The sequence below is a fragment of the Acomys minous genome (genome assembly GCF_964271855.1).
Source record: "Acomys minous genome assembly, chromosome: 20".
Taxonomy (NCBI): domain Eukaryota; kingdom Metazoa; phylum Chordata; class Mammalia; order Rodentia; family Muridae; genus Acomys; species Acomys minous.
In genome coordinates this window covers 23,757,531-23,773,170 of record NC_140502.1, presented here as the reverse complement: position 1 = coordinate 23,773,170, position 15,640 = coordinate 23,757,531, and the positions used below count along the sequence as shown (strand labels likewise).

Below are 15,640 nucleotides of genomic sequence, written 5' to 3'. Positions count from 1 at the left end.
GTAGAGTCTCAAATCATCTACCTCAGGGACCCAGGACAGGGAGGCTAGAAAGAGCTTATCAAATAACTGTGAGAGATTAGTAACCAGCGTTCTCACCTGAGGATGGTACACTTCTCCTCTGGACTCGTCTCTTTATTTTCCAGTTCTCTGGCTAACGATGATGGGGTTGGTAGGTCGAGGGATTTCCTTGGATGCACAAAGCCCTGGATTCTATCCCTGACACAGACTCTACTGCCCCTGTCTCAAAAAAGAAGTGAATAAAATATAACTTGCTGGGGCTGGAGATATGGTTCAGGGGTTCAGAGCACTGACTGTTCTCGCAGGAGGAGCGGGTTCAATTCCCAGCACCCAGGTGGTGGCTCACAGCCACCGTAACTCCAGATCGAGGGGGGATCTAACCCCTTTTCCCAGTCGCCTTGGGCACTGCACTCAGGTGCATAGAAGAGTAACTAAAATTAACAGTGAAAAAAATCCCGGTGTGGTGGCATATGCCTTTAATCCCAGAACTCTTGGGGGAGGTTTCAGAGGCCTATCTCTGAGTAGTTAGAGGACAGCTTGGTTTACAGAGTGAATTCCAGAACAGTCAGGGTGACACAGAGAAGCAGTGTGTCAACAACAAAACAAAACAAAACAAAAAATACCCAAAGCCATATATATTATATTAAATATATAAATTAAAAACCCCTCTAAAATTATTTCTAAAATATATTTAAAACTACTCATTCTTCTCTGATGTGGATTAAAATTCAGCAAGGACGATGTGCTGACGCAGCAGGGAAACTATCAGCAGAATCCATCTCTGGCAGCATCCAGCCAGGCCACGCTAATGAGAAGAGCATCCTCCAGCCAGGTGATGCTAATGAGAGAGCAGGAGTCACAGAAGAATCCTGGAGCAAAGCAACCAGAAGAAGCTGGAGCTTCTGCAACGGAACCCCTGCAACCTTCTCAGGGGTTGGACATCTCCCAACTCTGCCTGGGACCTTCCAGTCCTCCCTGGGCATCTATACCCCAGGATATAGAGACGTTAGTGAACATGTAGGCCTGGGGATGATGATGCCTAAAGCTTTGATAAGTATCTCCCCCTCAGGGTGCCTTGATTGAGGCAGAGCGTCTGTGATGACCTAGCTTTGGACAAAGACCTGAAAACTCAAAGCTCTGAGTTTCCCATAAGGGAAATTCCCAGAATGCTGTTCAGCTTCCTGAGTTTCCAAACTGCCTGCCTCTAAGTAAACAAGCCTGTCCCAATTAAATGTTTTCTTTGATCAGAACTGCCTTGGTCATGGGGGTCTCTTCACAGCAATGGAACGCTCACTGAGACACTTGCTTTCTATTTACTGTTTCCTGTGCTGAGGTTAAATAAAGTTCAGTGTCTCTAGCATGCTATAACCCCAGCACCTCAGCGGAGAATTTAAGGCAGGCGCTCTACAACGGAGCCACACCACCATCCCTTAACTGAAGGATTACAGTCAGGCGCTCTATCACTAAGCCATGCCTCTGGCCCTCACAGTGGGATGGTAGGCGGATGCTCTACCACTGAGCTGTGCCCACAGCCCCTCACTGGGAGATTCTGGGTATGTGCTTTTCCACTGATTCACACCCCTACACCCCCCACTAGGAGATTCTAGGAAAGTCATTTACTCCAAGGCCACGGCCCCAATACCCAGTCATTACTCCTGGACGGAGTTTTCCCCCTGAATGTCCTGGCATTTACAGATTCTACCTGAGGGATCCCACCCTAAACATCCTAGCTCAGAAAGGAGAGCGGTCCCTGTGAGTCTCCATAGAGCATGCAGGAAGAGACGTCTATATGGGTAAGCAGGCACTAGCAGCTGCGGCTGGGAGGTGGCTACAATGGGGAAATGTCACTTTCCCTCAGGGGGGATGGCATGACTCTTTCATCTGAGCTTGGGGGTTGTGGCTCTGATTCACCTGCCTCGGGGAGCTAGATGGACAGGAAATGGAAATGGGGTTCTTTTTTTTTTTTTTAAAGATTTATTTATTATTTATACAGTGTTCTGCCCGCACGTGCACCTTCCTGCCACAAGAAGGCACTGGATCTCACTATAGATGGCTGTGAGCCACCATGTGGTTGCTGGGAATTGAACTCGGGACCTCTGGAAGAGCAGTGCTCTTAACCTCTGAGCCATCTCTCCAGCCCCCAGGAAACGGAGTTCTTGAAGCCAGATACTAGGAAGTCTTTCCAGGCAATAATTGCTGTTGACAGAAACAGGCAAATCTTCCTGTTGCGAGGTCTGAGGACAATCATGGGAAGAAAATAAGACCAGCAAGAAGATATCCAGAAAACATGAAATCAACTTTTAGGACACACAGCCAGGAAGGGAAGGGTGGCAGAAAGATATTCCTGCTTAGTTGAGGAGTACCTGCATAAAATGGGGGGGGGGGGAGGGGCAATGCATAACCTGGCCTGTCCCTCTTCAGGGCCAAACACACACAGAGTGACCGAGGCATCTCCCTGTCAGCTTTTCTGATGTCCTGTTCAGACCTCCAAATGGCATCTGCAAATCTCCCGTCACTGCCCTGAGCCTGAAGTCACTGTGACTTTGAAGAACATCAAAGCCTTGAAAGTAGACCCCAAACAACCCCAGAACCAACGCAAGAAAGGCCATCTCCTGAGAAACTGCTTTTCCCCTCAAGCAAGTACACCTTGCTAAATAAACGGCTGATATGTAAACACTTACGTGTACACACACATACACACCAAAACGTTAAAACTAGGATGCTGGTCCCCAGAGGATGGGTTTCCAACCTTGCACTCAGCCTGCCCAGTGTGTCTGTGTTAGATCCCAACATGCCTCACCTCTATTTAGTGTCTAGAGTGGCAGAGCCACTGGCAGACTCCCAGAAATATTTTGCTCCCCCCAACTCTTTAAAAAAGAATGGTTAAGCCGGGCGTGGTGGCACACGCCTTTAATCCCAGCACTCCGGAGGCAGAGGCAGGCGGATCGCTGTGAGTTCGAGGCCAGCCTGGTCTACAGAGTGAGTCCAGGACAGCCAAGGATACACAAAGAGACCCTGTCTCAAAAAAAAGAAAAAAAGAATGTTTATTCATTTATGTACTTTATGTATTTGAGTGCTCTATTTGCATGTATATCTGCAAACCAAAAGAGGTCATCAGACGGTGGTGAGTCACCATGTGGTTGTTGAATATTGAACTCTGGGCCTTTAGGACAGCATCCAGTGCCTTAAACTGATGGGCCATCTTTCCAACCCTTGTTTTTTACATTTTTTTCCCCATACTATGTTTCTCTGTATCCTGGCTGGCCTTGAACACGCAGAGATCCGTCACCCTCTGCCTCCCTGGCGCTGGGATTAAAGGCGTGCGCTACTATTTCTAGACTGAGCTTGGGGTTTTAGCTACCTACATTCCAGTAAATCTGGAGGGGCAGATCAGTTAAGCACTAGCTCCCCACTCACCCCACAGGCACCAGGCATGCCTGTGGTGCAGACATAAATGCAGGCAGAACACCCGTACACAGAAAAGGAGAAAGCCTTAGGTCTAGAGCGATGACTCTGTGGTTAAAGCTCCGGTTGCTCTTGCGGAAGACTTAGGTTCAGTTTGCAGCAGCCATTTGGAGTCTTGGAATCATCCGTAGCTCTAGTTATGGGGTCAACTAGTGCACACACTACATGCAGGCCAAAGGTGGCACACAGCCTTAACCTTGTCATACTGGGGGCAGAGGAACTCTGATCTCTGAGTTGCAGGCCAGCCTGGTCAGCATGGTGAACTCCAGGCCTGTCAGGGCTACATAGTGAGACCCTGTCTCAGAAAGCCTAACACTTGTCAGGTGATGGTGGTGGAAGCCTTTAATGCCAGCACTCAGGAGGAAGAGTCAGGGGGACCTCTGTGAGGCTGAGGCCAGCCTGGTCTACAAAGCCAGTTCTAGGACATCGAGAATTACACAGAGAGACCCTCTGCTTAAAAAATAAAAAAGCCAAAACAAACAAACAAACAAACAAACATTGTCATTTGAGGTGATATGTCTAGAGCCTACAGCTCTGTAAGAAGATCCTGAGGGGGCTGAAAGATGGCTCAGTGGTTAAGAGCACTGCCTACTCTTCCAAAGGACCCAGGTTCAGTTCCCGGCACCCGCATGGCAGCTCACAACTGTCTGTAACTCCAAGATCTGACACCCTCACACCAACACATATAAATTAAATAAATAAAAAATATTTTTAAAAAAGAAAAAGAAGACCCTGATTTGGATCCCAGCATCCACATGGTGGCTCATGGTTGCTTGTAAATTCAACCCCAGGGGATCCCGTGCCCTCCGTGGGCACCAGAACACAGGAAACACAGAGACTCAGACACACATAGAAAGTAGCAGCTGGTGGAGCTGCCAGAGACTGAGGTGAATCATCACGGGCTTCAGTTTTCCCAAGAAAAAAGTTCTCTTGGGCCCCTGTGGCTGTGCCCACTAGATTGCCTCCCCATCTCAGTAACAGCTGCCCTGTGTCCACAGGCTGTGGGGGAAGCGTTCTGAATTCCACCATCATTTCTGGTTTGGGATATTAGTTGCCATTGCCAGAATCTGTACCAAAGGGTCCTCCCATGGCTGTGTTCAAGGCTGCAGAGGCAGTCCCTGCATCTTCCTGCTGCCTGTGGCTGAGTTCCTGGGAGACAGGATTGTGGGAAACCAGATTTCAGATTATTATAATATATATCCTGGACACCTTTCTATCTATTTGATATGTATGTATGTATGTATGTATGTATGTATGTATGTGTGTATCAGAGTTTTGTTTTGTTTTGTTTTGTGTGTGTATGTGTGTGTGTGTGTGTGATAGGGTGTCACGTAGCCCTGGCTGTTATGGCTTGGGATGCACAGAGATGTATCTTCCTCTGCCTCTGAGCCTGTCTGCCTCTGCCTCTGCCTCTGCCTCTGCACTGCCTCTGCCTCTGCCTCTGCCACGTGCTGGATTAGAAGTGAGCCCTCCAGCGCCTGGCTATCAGATTCACTCTAGAAACAGGGTAGCATGTGCCAGGCTTCTAACTCTCAGTGTCGTTGAGTCTGGCCTCAAACTAGATCCTTCTACCTCGCCCTGCACAACACTGTGATTACAGGCGGAGAGCACCACGCTTGATGGGGCCTCAGGTGATTTGTTGTAGTTTAGTGGCTCCTGGTTTCCGTGGCTCCTGATTTCTCTATATGAAGTAAAACCTGGAGTCCTAGGTAGTGATTTCACCTTGAAAAACAGATTTTCCTGGCTAATTAGTGGCTCTTCCGGGTTCACCACGTCATGAGCCGCCTAAATTCTTTCTTTCTTTCTTTTTTTTTTCTCTTTTCTTTTCATTTTTTTCCTTAAAAAAAAAAAAAGAGTCATGGTCTCTGTGTGTGTAGCCTTGGCTGTCCTGGAACTTGATTTGTAGACCAGGCTGGCCTCCACCTCACAGTGATCCAGGTGCCTCTGCCTCCTTGAGTGCTGGCTTTAAAAGCATGCGCCTTCACACCTCAGGCTGTTTAGGGTTTTTTTTTTTTCCCCCACCCCAGGATCCTAGGAGATTCCCAAGTCAAAATCCTGTTTTTTGTAGAGTTTGCACCGGAAAGGACTATCCCTCCTGGTTTAAGGAGAGTTTGGGCAGCGGCCGGAAGATCGAGATATAATTTTGTTTACATTACCAAATCCTGCATCGCTGAGGGCACAGTCTTGGGGGCTCCCAGGCACAGGACTTAACCAGGAATCTGCTCCTCAGAGAGACTCCATGTCCCGTGAGTAAAGGGCGGGAGCCAGGGTTGGGTGCAGACGGCTGCGGCTGTTCCAAGATTTGAGGTGTCCAACTTCTCTTGGGGTTCCGCAGCCAGATCCCAGAGTGCCAGAGATGTCTTCTCCTTTTCCTTCATAACTTCTGGTACTTGTGGTTTTCTCCTTCTTTTGCCTGCTGAGGCTGGAATCCATGATGTTGCCTGTGTAAGGATTCAACAGCTGAGCCATCCTCCAGGCCTCTGTTCAACACTTTAATTAACCACCAGTGTGTGTCTGTGGGTTGGGGATTTCGAGTGTCCCTGGAGACCAGAAGAGGCCAAGGGATCCCTGGGTCAGAAGTCGTGGGTGCTGGGACCCACACCGGACTCCTTTGCAAGAGCAGAATGTGACCTGTACTGGTGCCCCGAGACGTCAAGTTTGTGAACTGGCTCATGTGGGTGCTGGGAACAGAACTGGGGTCCTCTGCAAGAGCAGAAGGAACTCTTAACTGCAGAGCCATCCCTACAGACCTATAAAATAAAATAAAAAATAAAAAAAAAGAGAAAAATGAATTCATCCAGGTGGTGGCACGTGTCTTTAATCCCAGCACTCCCAAGGCAAGGGATGCAAATCCCTGAGTTCGAGGCCAGCCTGGTCTAGTTCCAGGACAGCCAGGGCTACAGAAAGAAACCCTATCCCAAAACACAGACACACAAACAAACACATTTTCTGTTTTTGTAACACAATTTTTAAAACAATTGTAATATCTCTTGGCGTACATTAATTGTACAAAATAATGAGTTTCATTTTTTTATTCACATTAGATCATATTTTCTCCCCCGTTAAGGTACCCAAGACACCCTCCACCTCTCTTGTGGTGCTCCCCTCTTTTTTCTTTCTTTTTTTCTTTCCTTTTCTTTTTTTTTTTTTTAGACAGGGTTTTTCTGTGTAGCCCTGGCTGTGCTTGAATTGGGTCTGTAGGACCAAGCATGCTTTGAGTTCACAGAGGTCCAGCTGCCTCTGCCTCTGGCGTGCTGGGTTTAAAGTTGTGCGCCTCTTCTGTCCTTCCTTCCTTCCTTCTTTTTTATTTTTTTAATTTTTTCCCTTCCTCTCCCTTGGTCTCCCTTCCCTTACGCACGGGCTTTCCTGCACAGCCCTGGCGTTTCTGGAATTCACTCTGTAGAGCAGCCTGGTCTTGAACTCCACCTGCCTCTGCCTCACCCAGTGCTGGGATTAAAGACAGGTGCATCACTGCTTGGCTCCTTTATCTCTCTCTTCCTCTCTCTGTCTCTCTGTCTCCACATCTCCCTCCCTCTCTATCTCCCCCTCCCTGTCTTTCCTCCTTTCTCTGTTTTGGAGGTGGAGGAGACAGAGTCTGTCCGTAGCCCTGAGTGTCCTGGAACTTGCTTTCTAACCAGTCTGGCCTCAAACTCTCAGAGATTCACCTGCCTCTGCTTCCTGAGTGCTGAGGTTAACCTTTAGTTACCACAACATCCAGGTTTTTTTTAAAATTATTATTATTGTTGTTAGTTTACCTCTCTCAGAGGAGAGGACTGTGGGGTCAGTGAGTCTGGCTCACTGATGGACACCTAGGCTGCTTCCACCTCTTGGCTGCTGTGAATAAGGCCACAGTCAACATGGGTGCTCAGGTACCCTCTGACATTCTGATTTCAATGTTTCCAGATATACGCTGAGGGGTGGTACAGCTGGATCATATGGTAATTGTAATTTTACGTTCTGAGGACTATCCAGACTGGTGTCTGTAGTGGTCGCACCACTTTCCATGCTCACTGTTGTGGATGAGTAACTTTCCCGCCGCCCCTCACCAGCCTGTTTTCTTCCTTCCTACCTTGTTTCCCTCCCTTCCTTCCTTCCTTCGCCCTCCCTCCCTCCCTCCCTCCCTCCCTCCCTCCCTCCCTCCCTTCTTCTAGATCATCAGCTGGGTGTGGTGGCACATATATTTAATTCCAGTGCTTGGGATGCAGAGCTAGGAGAATTTGTACAAGTTCCATGTCAGCCAGAACTACAGTGAGTAGTCAGACAGACCTTAAAGTGATCTGTCCGCCTCTGGCTCCAGAGCGAGGTGATTAAAGGTGGCTACCATGACCACAGGCTGAGCAAGATGAGTTGTCTAATCACCTGGCGAGAAAGCCCTCCCAGGTGCGCCCAGTGACCTGGGTTTTAGTTAATTCTGTAGGGAAGCAAGGGGGGACAACCAACAGTATCACTACATCTCTGCGTAAGAGAGTTTGCCTGCCTCTCTGTCTGTGCACCACGTCTGTGATGTGCCCGAGGAGGTGAGAGAGGGCGTCAGGTCCTGTGCACACAGAGTCATGCATGGTTCTGAGGCACTTGCAGGTGCTGGGAAGCAAACTGGGCTCCTCTGCAAGAGCAGCAAGTGGCTCAGTTGGTGGGGTGTTTGCTTCTCTCCATCCATACGTTTTATTATTTTAACTATGTTCACGTGCATGTCTGTGCAAAGTGTGTGTGTGTGTGTGTGTGTGTGTGTGTGTGTGTGTGTGTGTGTACAGTGCCCATGGATGCTGGATAAAGGCAGGCAGTGTGAGTCATCCACTGTCAGGGCTGGGAACGGGGCAGTAGGCACTGGTAAACACGTTAAGCCATGTGTCCATCCCTTCTTTGGTTTTTTTTTTCTGATGGCTAGGAATGCTCAATTCTTATTATATTACTGGTCATATGCTTCTTTTAACATGCATGCTTCAGCTTCCCAAATTCTCGGTCCCTTGAATGTGTCACCATGCTCTGCCTACAATGAGGATAATTGAGAGTCAGAACAGCTCGTGAGTAAATGTGCTGCCCCTCAAGCCTGTTGACTTGAGTTTACTCCCTGGGATCCACATAGGGCAGGGAAGAAGCAACCCCATCATCTTGTGCTCGGAACGCTACGTGTGTGCTGTGGTACGTGCCAAAGCCCCCTCTGACGATGTCAAACGGACCCTAGATCAGGGAGCGAGGATTCAGAAGTAATAAAAGAACAGAAATAGGAACCCAACGCAAGAAACAGTCAGAAAAACAAAGGGGAGGTCCAGCGGTCAACACCGCAGCAGCCCGGGGACTGAACTCATGACCTCAAGCACGCTAGGCGAGTGCCTTCCCCATCTCTCTATCCCCTGTTCTGCTTCCTTGGGTGCTGGACCGATCAGCTATCTGCCTCGAGCCCACAACGCGCTTGTTCTGAAAGTCTGAAGACGCTGAGTGTTCACTTGGCAGACCGTCTTGTTTAGTCACGGTCTCGGCAATCCATGTGATTCTCACGCTGCAGTGGAGAGCTCGAGAGCCCTAGGGACAGAGAGCCTTGACAAGCCGCTCCCGTCAGGTATGGCACCGACCTCTCCGCCCAGCACTGGGCCTCTGAGTTCCAGGCCAGCCTTGTACAGGAATTTTATTGTTGTTGCTGTTTTCCAGACAGCGTTTCTCTGTGTAGCCTTGGCTGTCCTGCGTTCATTTTGTAGACCAGGCTGGCTTTGAACTCACCTGTCTCTGCCTCCCCGAGCGAGCGCTGGGGTTACAAGCGTGCACCATCTGCCCAGCTCTTAGTAGAGGAATTTGAATCCGGCAACAGGGCTGCTGCAGTAAGGGATCATCTCAAAAGATCTTAGGTCCGTGTGATCCTGCTGGAACACAGATTTGTGCTTAGAACACACAGATTTGTGCTCAGAACACACAGATTTGTACTTGGAACACACAGATGATTTGTGCTCAGAACACAACACACAGATTTGTGCTCAGAACACACCTTTGATTGCGGACAGTGAGGTCTATTGAGGGACAATGTGAGCCATCAGGGAAAGATTCGACAGAGCGCGTCCCTGTAAGCTTTGACCGTTTTTTCAAACCAACTTTATTTGGGGTTCTTTAATTCTTACACCTCCCTTCCAGCCCACCCTGCCCCAGACAGGACAGGAAAGACACTAACGGGAACAGGAGAAGTAGACTTTTTTTTTTTTAAGACTCACTTCCTTGGAGCTGTTCCGCTCTTTGGCAACAGGATTCCAGTGGACCTGTTGAACAGCGAACTAGCAATTCAGCAAAGGTGACGGCAACCTCAGTAGCAGGAGCTGCAGCTGGGACCCAGAATCTGGAAGCATTCTCTGGGGGAGTTCTCTCTAGAAGCAATTCTAAGTGGAGACATAAACAGCCAAGGTCAAAAAGCTAGGAAAAAAAAAAAGGCCAGGCCAGCCCATTGTTTGTGAGGCTTGATATATATATATCATATATATCAAATAAATATACGTGTGTATGTGTGTGTGTGTGTGTGTGTGTGTGTGTGTGTTATCTCCTTTCAGAGTCCATACTAGGATTTTTTTTTAATTTTAACAAGCTTCACAGCACAACAACTGAGCAGTTATTACTCTATTATCAGCCCTCTCAGCTAACCTGGTTCCCTCCCTGGGTTTTTAATCACATTTCAAAGAACATCCCCCCACCCCTACCCCCAACCCCCCCCACCCCCACCCCCACCCCCACCCCCACCCCCCACGGCAGGAGGCAGCTTCTTTTCTAGTGGACAAACATCATCTGTCCTCTCACAAGTCTGTTTCCAGCAGACAAATGCTGCGCACCCTCACACAAGTCCGGTTTCACAATCCACACTTGGGATCAAAACAAAAGCATGTTTGCATTCAGTACAAGTCAGAGATAGGATAAGCCTAATCCTCACAAGAACACAGAGCAGCACATGAGAGAGAGCCAAGCGAGTTCTGGAAGAGTTTTGTACTGCAATCCGGTTTGGTGCGGTTTAGGTCAGAGGCAGTTTTTGGTTTTTTTTTTTCCCAAGCAGAGCAGTATCATGATAAGCAGAGAGAGAGAGAAGCCGGTTTGAATCCCTGAGCTAAGAGAGGACTTTTGAGCCAGAACAGCTGAGCTGAATCAGCCAGCCAAAGTCCAGAAAGAACTAGAAAGGGCGAGCTTTGTTCAACACTAAGTCTCAGAGGCTGAAAACGTTCTAGGTTTATCTTAGCAAATGGAGGATGGAAGCTGCAGCCTTCAGGATCGGGGTGTGCAGAAGGTGAGATAGATAGGAGGCTCGAAGCTTCCAGAGCTTGTGCTAGGAAGAGTCAGACGAAAATTCTCTAGGATCAGTCCAAGCCGTGTATCAGTAAGCTTGGGTACAGCTCTCAGCTCATGCCCACGTCTCAGGAAATAAAAACAATTTTACAAGTCCGATCTACAGAGGGAGTTCCCGAACAGGCAGGGGCACCTCCCCCCCCCCCCCCCCCAGAAACCCTGTCTTCAAAAATAAAGCAACAAAATCAAAGACTTTTAAGTGTAAGGTGATGACTATGGTTTAGCTTTGGGTAATAAACACTTTAAGGATGGAAAGTCTTCTTGCTTCTTCCCTCACAGGACAGCCACAGCAAACCCATCAGTTCAGGACTGTGCTCAGTGCTGAGCAAATCAGGGCACTGCAAGATGCCATGCACAGGAACATGTTCCCAGACCAAAAGGAAATCCAGCGGCTGGCTACAAAGCTCCAGGTTAATCCCATGATTCTGCAGGTTCGTGTGCCGTGTGTGACTCGGGGTCATCACCTAGCCCAGGGCCTCCTGTGGGCTTTGTTTTGTTCTTGTCATTTATAGTTTTAAAATGGTTTACATGCATGTGTGCACACCTGCCTGGTTGTATGTGCTGCACACGTATGTCAGGTGCCATGGGACCCCAGAAGAGGTGGTCCTATCCCACGGAGACAGAGTTGCAGGAGGTGGGTCCTGGGAATGCGGCCTCTGCCAGAGGCTCAAGTGTTCTTATCCACCAGGTCGTCTCTCCAGTTCCACCCTCTTTCCCTCTCATGACAGAACACCTCACAGATCTAAGGCTAGTCTTTAAAAAAAGCAAACAAACATGGTTTCTCTGTGTAGCCCTGACTATCCTGGAACTCACTAGGTACTAGGCTGGCCTCAAACTGAGGGATCTACTTGCCTCTGCATCCTGAATGCTGTATAGGCTCCTTTCTTTCTTTCTTTCTTTCTTTCTTTCTTTCTTTCTTTCTTTTTCTTTTTTTGGTTTTTCGAGACAGGGTCTCTCTGTGTAGCCCTAGCTGTCTTGCTGTGTAGACCAGGCTGGCCTCGAACTCACAGCGATCCGCCTGCCTCTGCCTCCCGAGTGCTGGGATTAAAGGCGTGCGCCACCACCGCCCGGCTATAGGCTCCTTTCTTAAGAGTTGTTTCTTATATTTCCCTGTGTTATAGTGATTTAAAAAAAAAAAAACACACACACTTGGGATTTGGGGTTTTGGGTTTTTTTTTTTAACTTTTTATTTTATTTCATTTAAGATAGTGTCATATTTTAGCCTGTGCTGCCCTCACACTTATATATCAGGATGACCTTGAAGTCCTGCCCCTCCTGCCTCTATTTCCCGTGACCTGGGCTCACAGGTGTGTGCCACCACACAGCGCTCAGAATATTGTCCTTGACACTCCAGAGCCATCTTTTCTTACTGTCTTGTGATCTATGGTGGGGATGCTCTGTCTGCTCCAGCCACCGATAGAGTCTCAAATCATCTACCTCAGGGACCCAGGACAGGGAGGCTGAAGGAGCATATTAAATATCTATGCGAGATTAGCAACCAGCTTTCTCACCTGAGGATGGGACGTTTCTCCTCTAGGCTCATCACTTTACTAACCTGCTCTCAGGCTAATAATGATGCGGTCAGTTGGTAGAGTGATTGCCTTAGACGCACAAAGCCTCAGGTTCTACTCCTGACAACAGACTCTATACTGGCCCTGTCTTAAAAAAAAAAAAAGAATAAAATATAAATTGCTGGGGCTGGAGAGATGGTTCAGGGGTTCAGAGCACTGACTGTTCTCATGGAAGGCGTGGGTTCAGTTTGCAGCACCCATGTGGTGGCTCACTGCTACATGGAAGTGCAGCTCAAAGAGATCTAATGCCTTTTTCAAGTCTCCATGACCGCTGCACTAGGGTGCATAGAAGCATGACTAAAATTAACAACCGGAAAAAAAAAAACAAAAAACCCCTGTGTGCTGGCATATGTCTTTAATCTCAGCACTCATGATGCAGAGACAGACAGAACTCTGACTTGGAGGCCAGCTTGGTCTACGGAGTGAATGCCAGAACAGCCAGGATTACACAGAGAAACACTGTCTAAAAGCAAAAACATTAAATATATAAATTAAAGCACCTTTAAGAAAAGAAAATTATGGCCGGGCGGGGTTGCGCACGCCTTTAATCCCAGCACTCGGGAGGCAGAGGCAGGAGGATCGCTGTGAGTTCGAGGCCAGCCTGGTCTACAAAGCGAGTCCAGGACAGCCCAGGCTACACAGAGAAACCTTGTCTCAGAAAAAAAGAAAAAAAAGAAAAAAAAAACAAAAAAACAAAAAAAAAAAAGGAAAAGAAAATTATTTCTAAACATGATTTAAAACTACATTTTCTTTTCAGATATGGTTTAAAACTCAGCAAGACAAAGTGCTGGCACAGCTGGGAAACTATCAGCGGCGTTCATCTCTGGCAGCATCGAAGCAGGACACACTAACGAGAGCAACAGCATCCAACCAGGGCACGCCAGACATGGGTCCATCATCCAGCCAGGCCATGCTAACGAGAGCAGCAGCATCCAAACAAGCCACGCCAGAGATGGGTCCATCATCCAGCCAGGCCATGCTAACGAGAGCAGCAGCATCCAAACAAGCCACGCCAGAGATGGGTCCATCGTCCAGCCAGGCCATGCTAACGAGAGCAGCAGCATCCAAACAAGCCACACCAGAGAGGGGTCCATCATCCAGCCAGGCCATGCTAACGAGAGCGGCAGCATCCAAACAAGCCACGCCAGAGAGGGGTCCATCATCCAGCCAGGCCATGCTAACGAGAGCGGCAGCATCCAAACAAGCCACACCAGAGAGGGGTCCATCATCCAGCCAGGCCATGCTAACGAGAGCGGCAGCATCCAAACAAGCCACACCAGAGAGGGGTCCATCATCCAGCCAGGCCATGCTAACGAGAGCGGCAGCATCCAAACAAGCCACGCCAGAGAGGGGTCCATCATCCAGCCAGGCCATGCTAACGAGAGCGGCAGCATCCAAACAAGCCACGCCAGAGATGGGTCCATCGTCCAGCCAGGCCACGGTAACGAGAGCAGCAGCATCCAAACAAGCCACGCCAGAGATGGGTCCATTGTCCAGCCAGGATAAGCGAGGGAAAAGAGCATCATCCGAACAAGCCATGTCAGAGATGGGTCCATTGTCCAGCCAGGCCACGCTAAGGAGAGCAGCAGCATCTGAACAAGCCACGCCAGAGATGGGTCCATCATCCAGCCAGGCCACGGTAACGAGAGTGGCAGCATCCAAACAAGCCACGCCAGAGATGGGTCCATTGTCCAGCCAGGATAAGCGAGGGAAAAGAGCATCATCCGAACAAGCCATGTCAGAGATGGGTCCATCGTCCAGCCAGGCCACGCTAAGGAGAGCAGCAGCATCCGAACAAGCCATGTCAGAGATGGGTCCATTGTCCAGCCAGGATAAGCGAGGGAAAAGAGCATCATCCGAACAAGCCATGTCAGAGATGGGTCCATCGTCCAGCCAGGCCACACTAAGAAGAGCAGCAGCATCCGAACAAGCCACGCCAGACGTGGGTCCACCATCCAGCCAGGCCACGCTAACGAGTGATCAGGAGACACAGAAGAAATCTGAAGAAACGCAACCAGAAGAGGCTGGTGCCTCTGCAATGGAACCCCCGCAACCTCCTCTGTTTTTGGACATCTCCGAAATCGACCTGGGGCCTATCACGCCTCCCTGGGCATCTATGACCGAGGACATAGACACATTCATAAAAATGTATGATTTGCCTGGGGATGATGACCCTGAAAGCTTTGATAAGTATCTCCCCCCAGGGTGCTTTGACTGAGGCAATTAGTCTGCGAAACACGCCGAGAGCTTTAGAGAAAGGCCCGGAAATTCAAAAGCTCTGGTTTTTCCATGAGGGAGGCTTCCAGAATTCTCCTCTCATGCTGTTCAGCTAAGTTTCCACACTGCCTGCCTCTAGTAAACAAGCCTGTCCCAATTAAACGCATTCTATGATCAGAACTGCCTTGGTCATGGTGTCTCTTTGCAGCAACGGAATGCTCACTGAGACACTTGCCTTCTGTTCTTTTTTTTTCCTGTGCTAAGGCTAGAGTCCAAAGTCTCTAGCATGCAAGGTTGGGGGATACTACAGTGTACATGTAACCCCAACCCCTCACTGGGGATTCTAGGCAGGGGCTCTAGAATGGAGCCACACCACCATCCCTTAACTGAAGGATTTTAGTCAGGCGCTCTATGGCGAGGCCATGCCTTCAGCCCTCACAGTGGGGCTGTAGGCTGCTGCTCTACCACTCATTTGTGCTCCCAGCCCCTCACTGGGGGTTCTGGGTATGTGCTCTTCCACTTAGTCATATCCCGACACCCCCACTAAGGGTTCTAGGAAAGTCCTCTCCCCCAAAGCCACGGAATTACACCCAAAGGCATTTTTTTTCCCCTGAGTGTCCTGGCATTTACAGATTCTACCTGAGGGATCCCACCCTAAACATCCTAGCTCAGAAAGGAGAGAGGTCCCTGTGAGTCTCCAGAGAGCATGCAGGAAGAGACGTCTATATGGGTAAGCAGGCACTAGCAGCTGCTGCTGAGAGGTGGCTGAAACCCGGAGCTTTCTGTTTTCCTCAGGAGGGATGGCGTTACTCTTTGATCTGAGCTTGGCGGTTGTGTTTCTAACTCCCCTGCATCAGGGAGTTAGCTGGACAGGAAATGCAGCTCCGGAAGCCAGGGACTAGGAAGTCTTTCCAGGTAATAACTGCTCTGGATGGAAACAGGTAAATCTTCCTGTTGCGAGGTCTGAGGACACTGATGGGAAGAGAACAAGACCAGGAGGGAGCTAGGCAGGAAACATGACATCGTCTTTAAGGACACACAGACTGGAAGGGAAGGGTGGC

The 15,640-nt window shown here is 49.1% G+C and overlaps 1 protein-coding gene across 3 annotated transcripts; it reads left to right on the top strand.

Annotated features, from left to right (window-relative positions):
- The first annotated feature begins 5,457 nt into the window (after nucleotides 1-5,457).
- On the top strand, nucleotides 5,458-14,753 carry LEUTX (leucine twenty homeobox). 3 transcript variants are annotated; one of them, XM_084771062.1, is made up of 4 exons: nucleotides 5,524-5,729; nucleotides 8,868-9,040; nucleotides 11,071-11,222; nucleotides 13,120-14,753. In XM_084771062.1, the coding sequence occupies exons 3-4, from the start codon at nucleotides 11,142-11,144 to the stop codon at nucleotides 14,578-14,580; spliced, it is 1,542 nt and encodes a 513-aa protein (XP_084627188.1). In that variant the 5' UTR covers nucleotides 5,524-5,729; nucleotides 8,868-9,040; nucleotides 11,071-11,141; the 3' UTR covers nucleotides 14,581-14,753. The 3 variants fall into 3 exon arrangements, with proteins under 3 accessions (XP_084627189.1, XP_084627187.1, XP_084627188.1); XM_084771063.1 differs by lacking the exons at nucleotides 5,524-5,729; nucleotides 8,868-9,040 and adding an exon at nucleotides 5,458-5,475 and having other exon boundaries at nucleotides 11,099-11,222; XM_084771061.1 differs by lacking the exon at nucleotides 8,868-9,040 and having other exon boundaries at nucleotides 5,523-5,729.
- The last annotated feature ends 887 nt before the right edge of the window (nucleotides 14,754-15,640 follow it).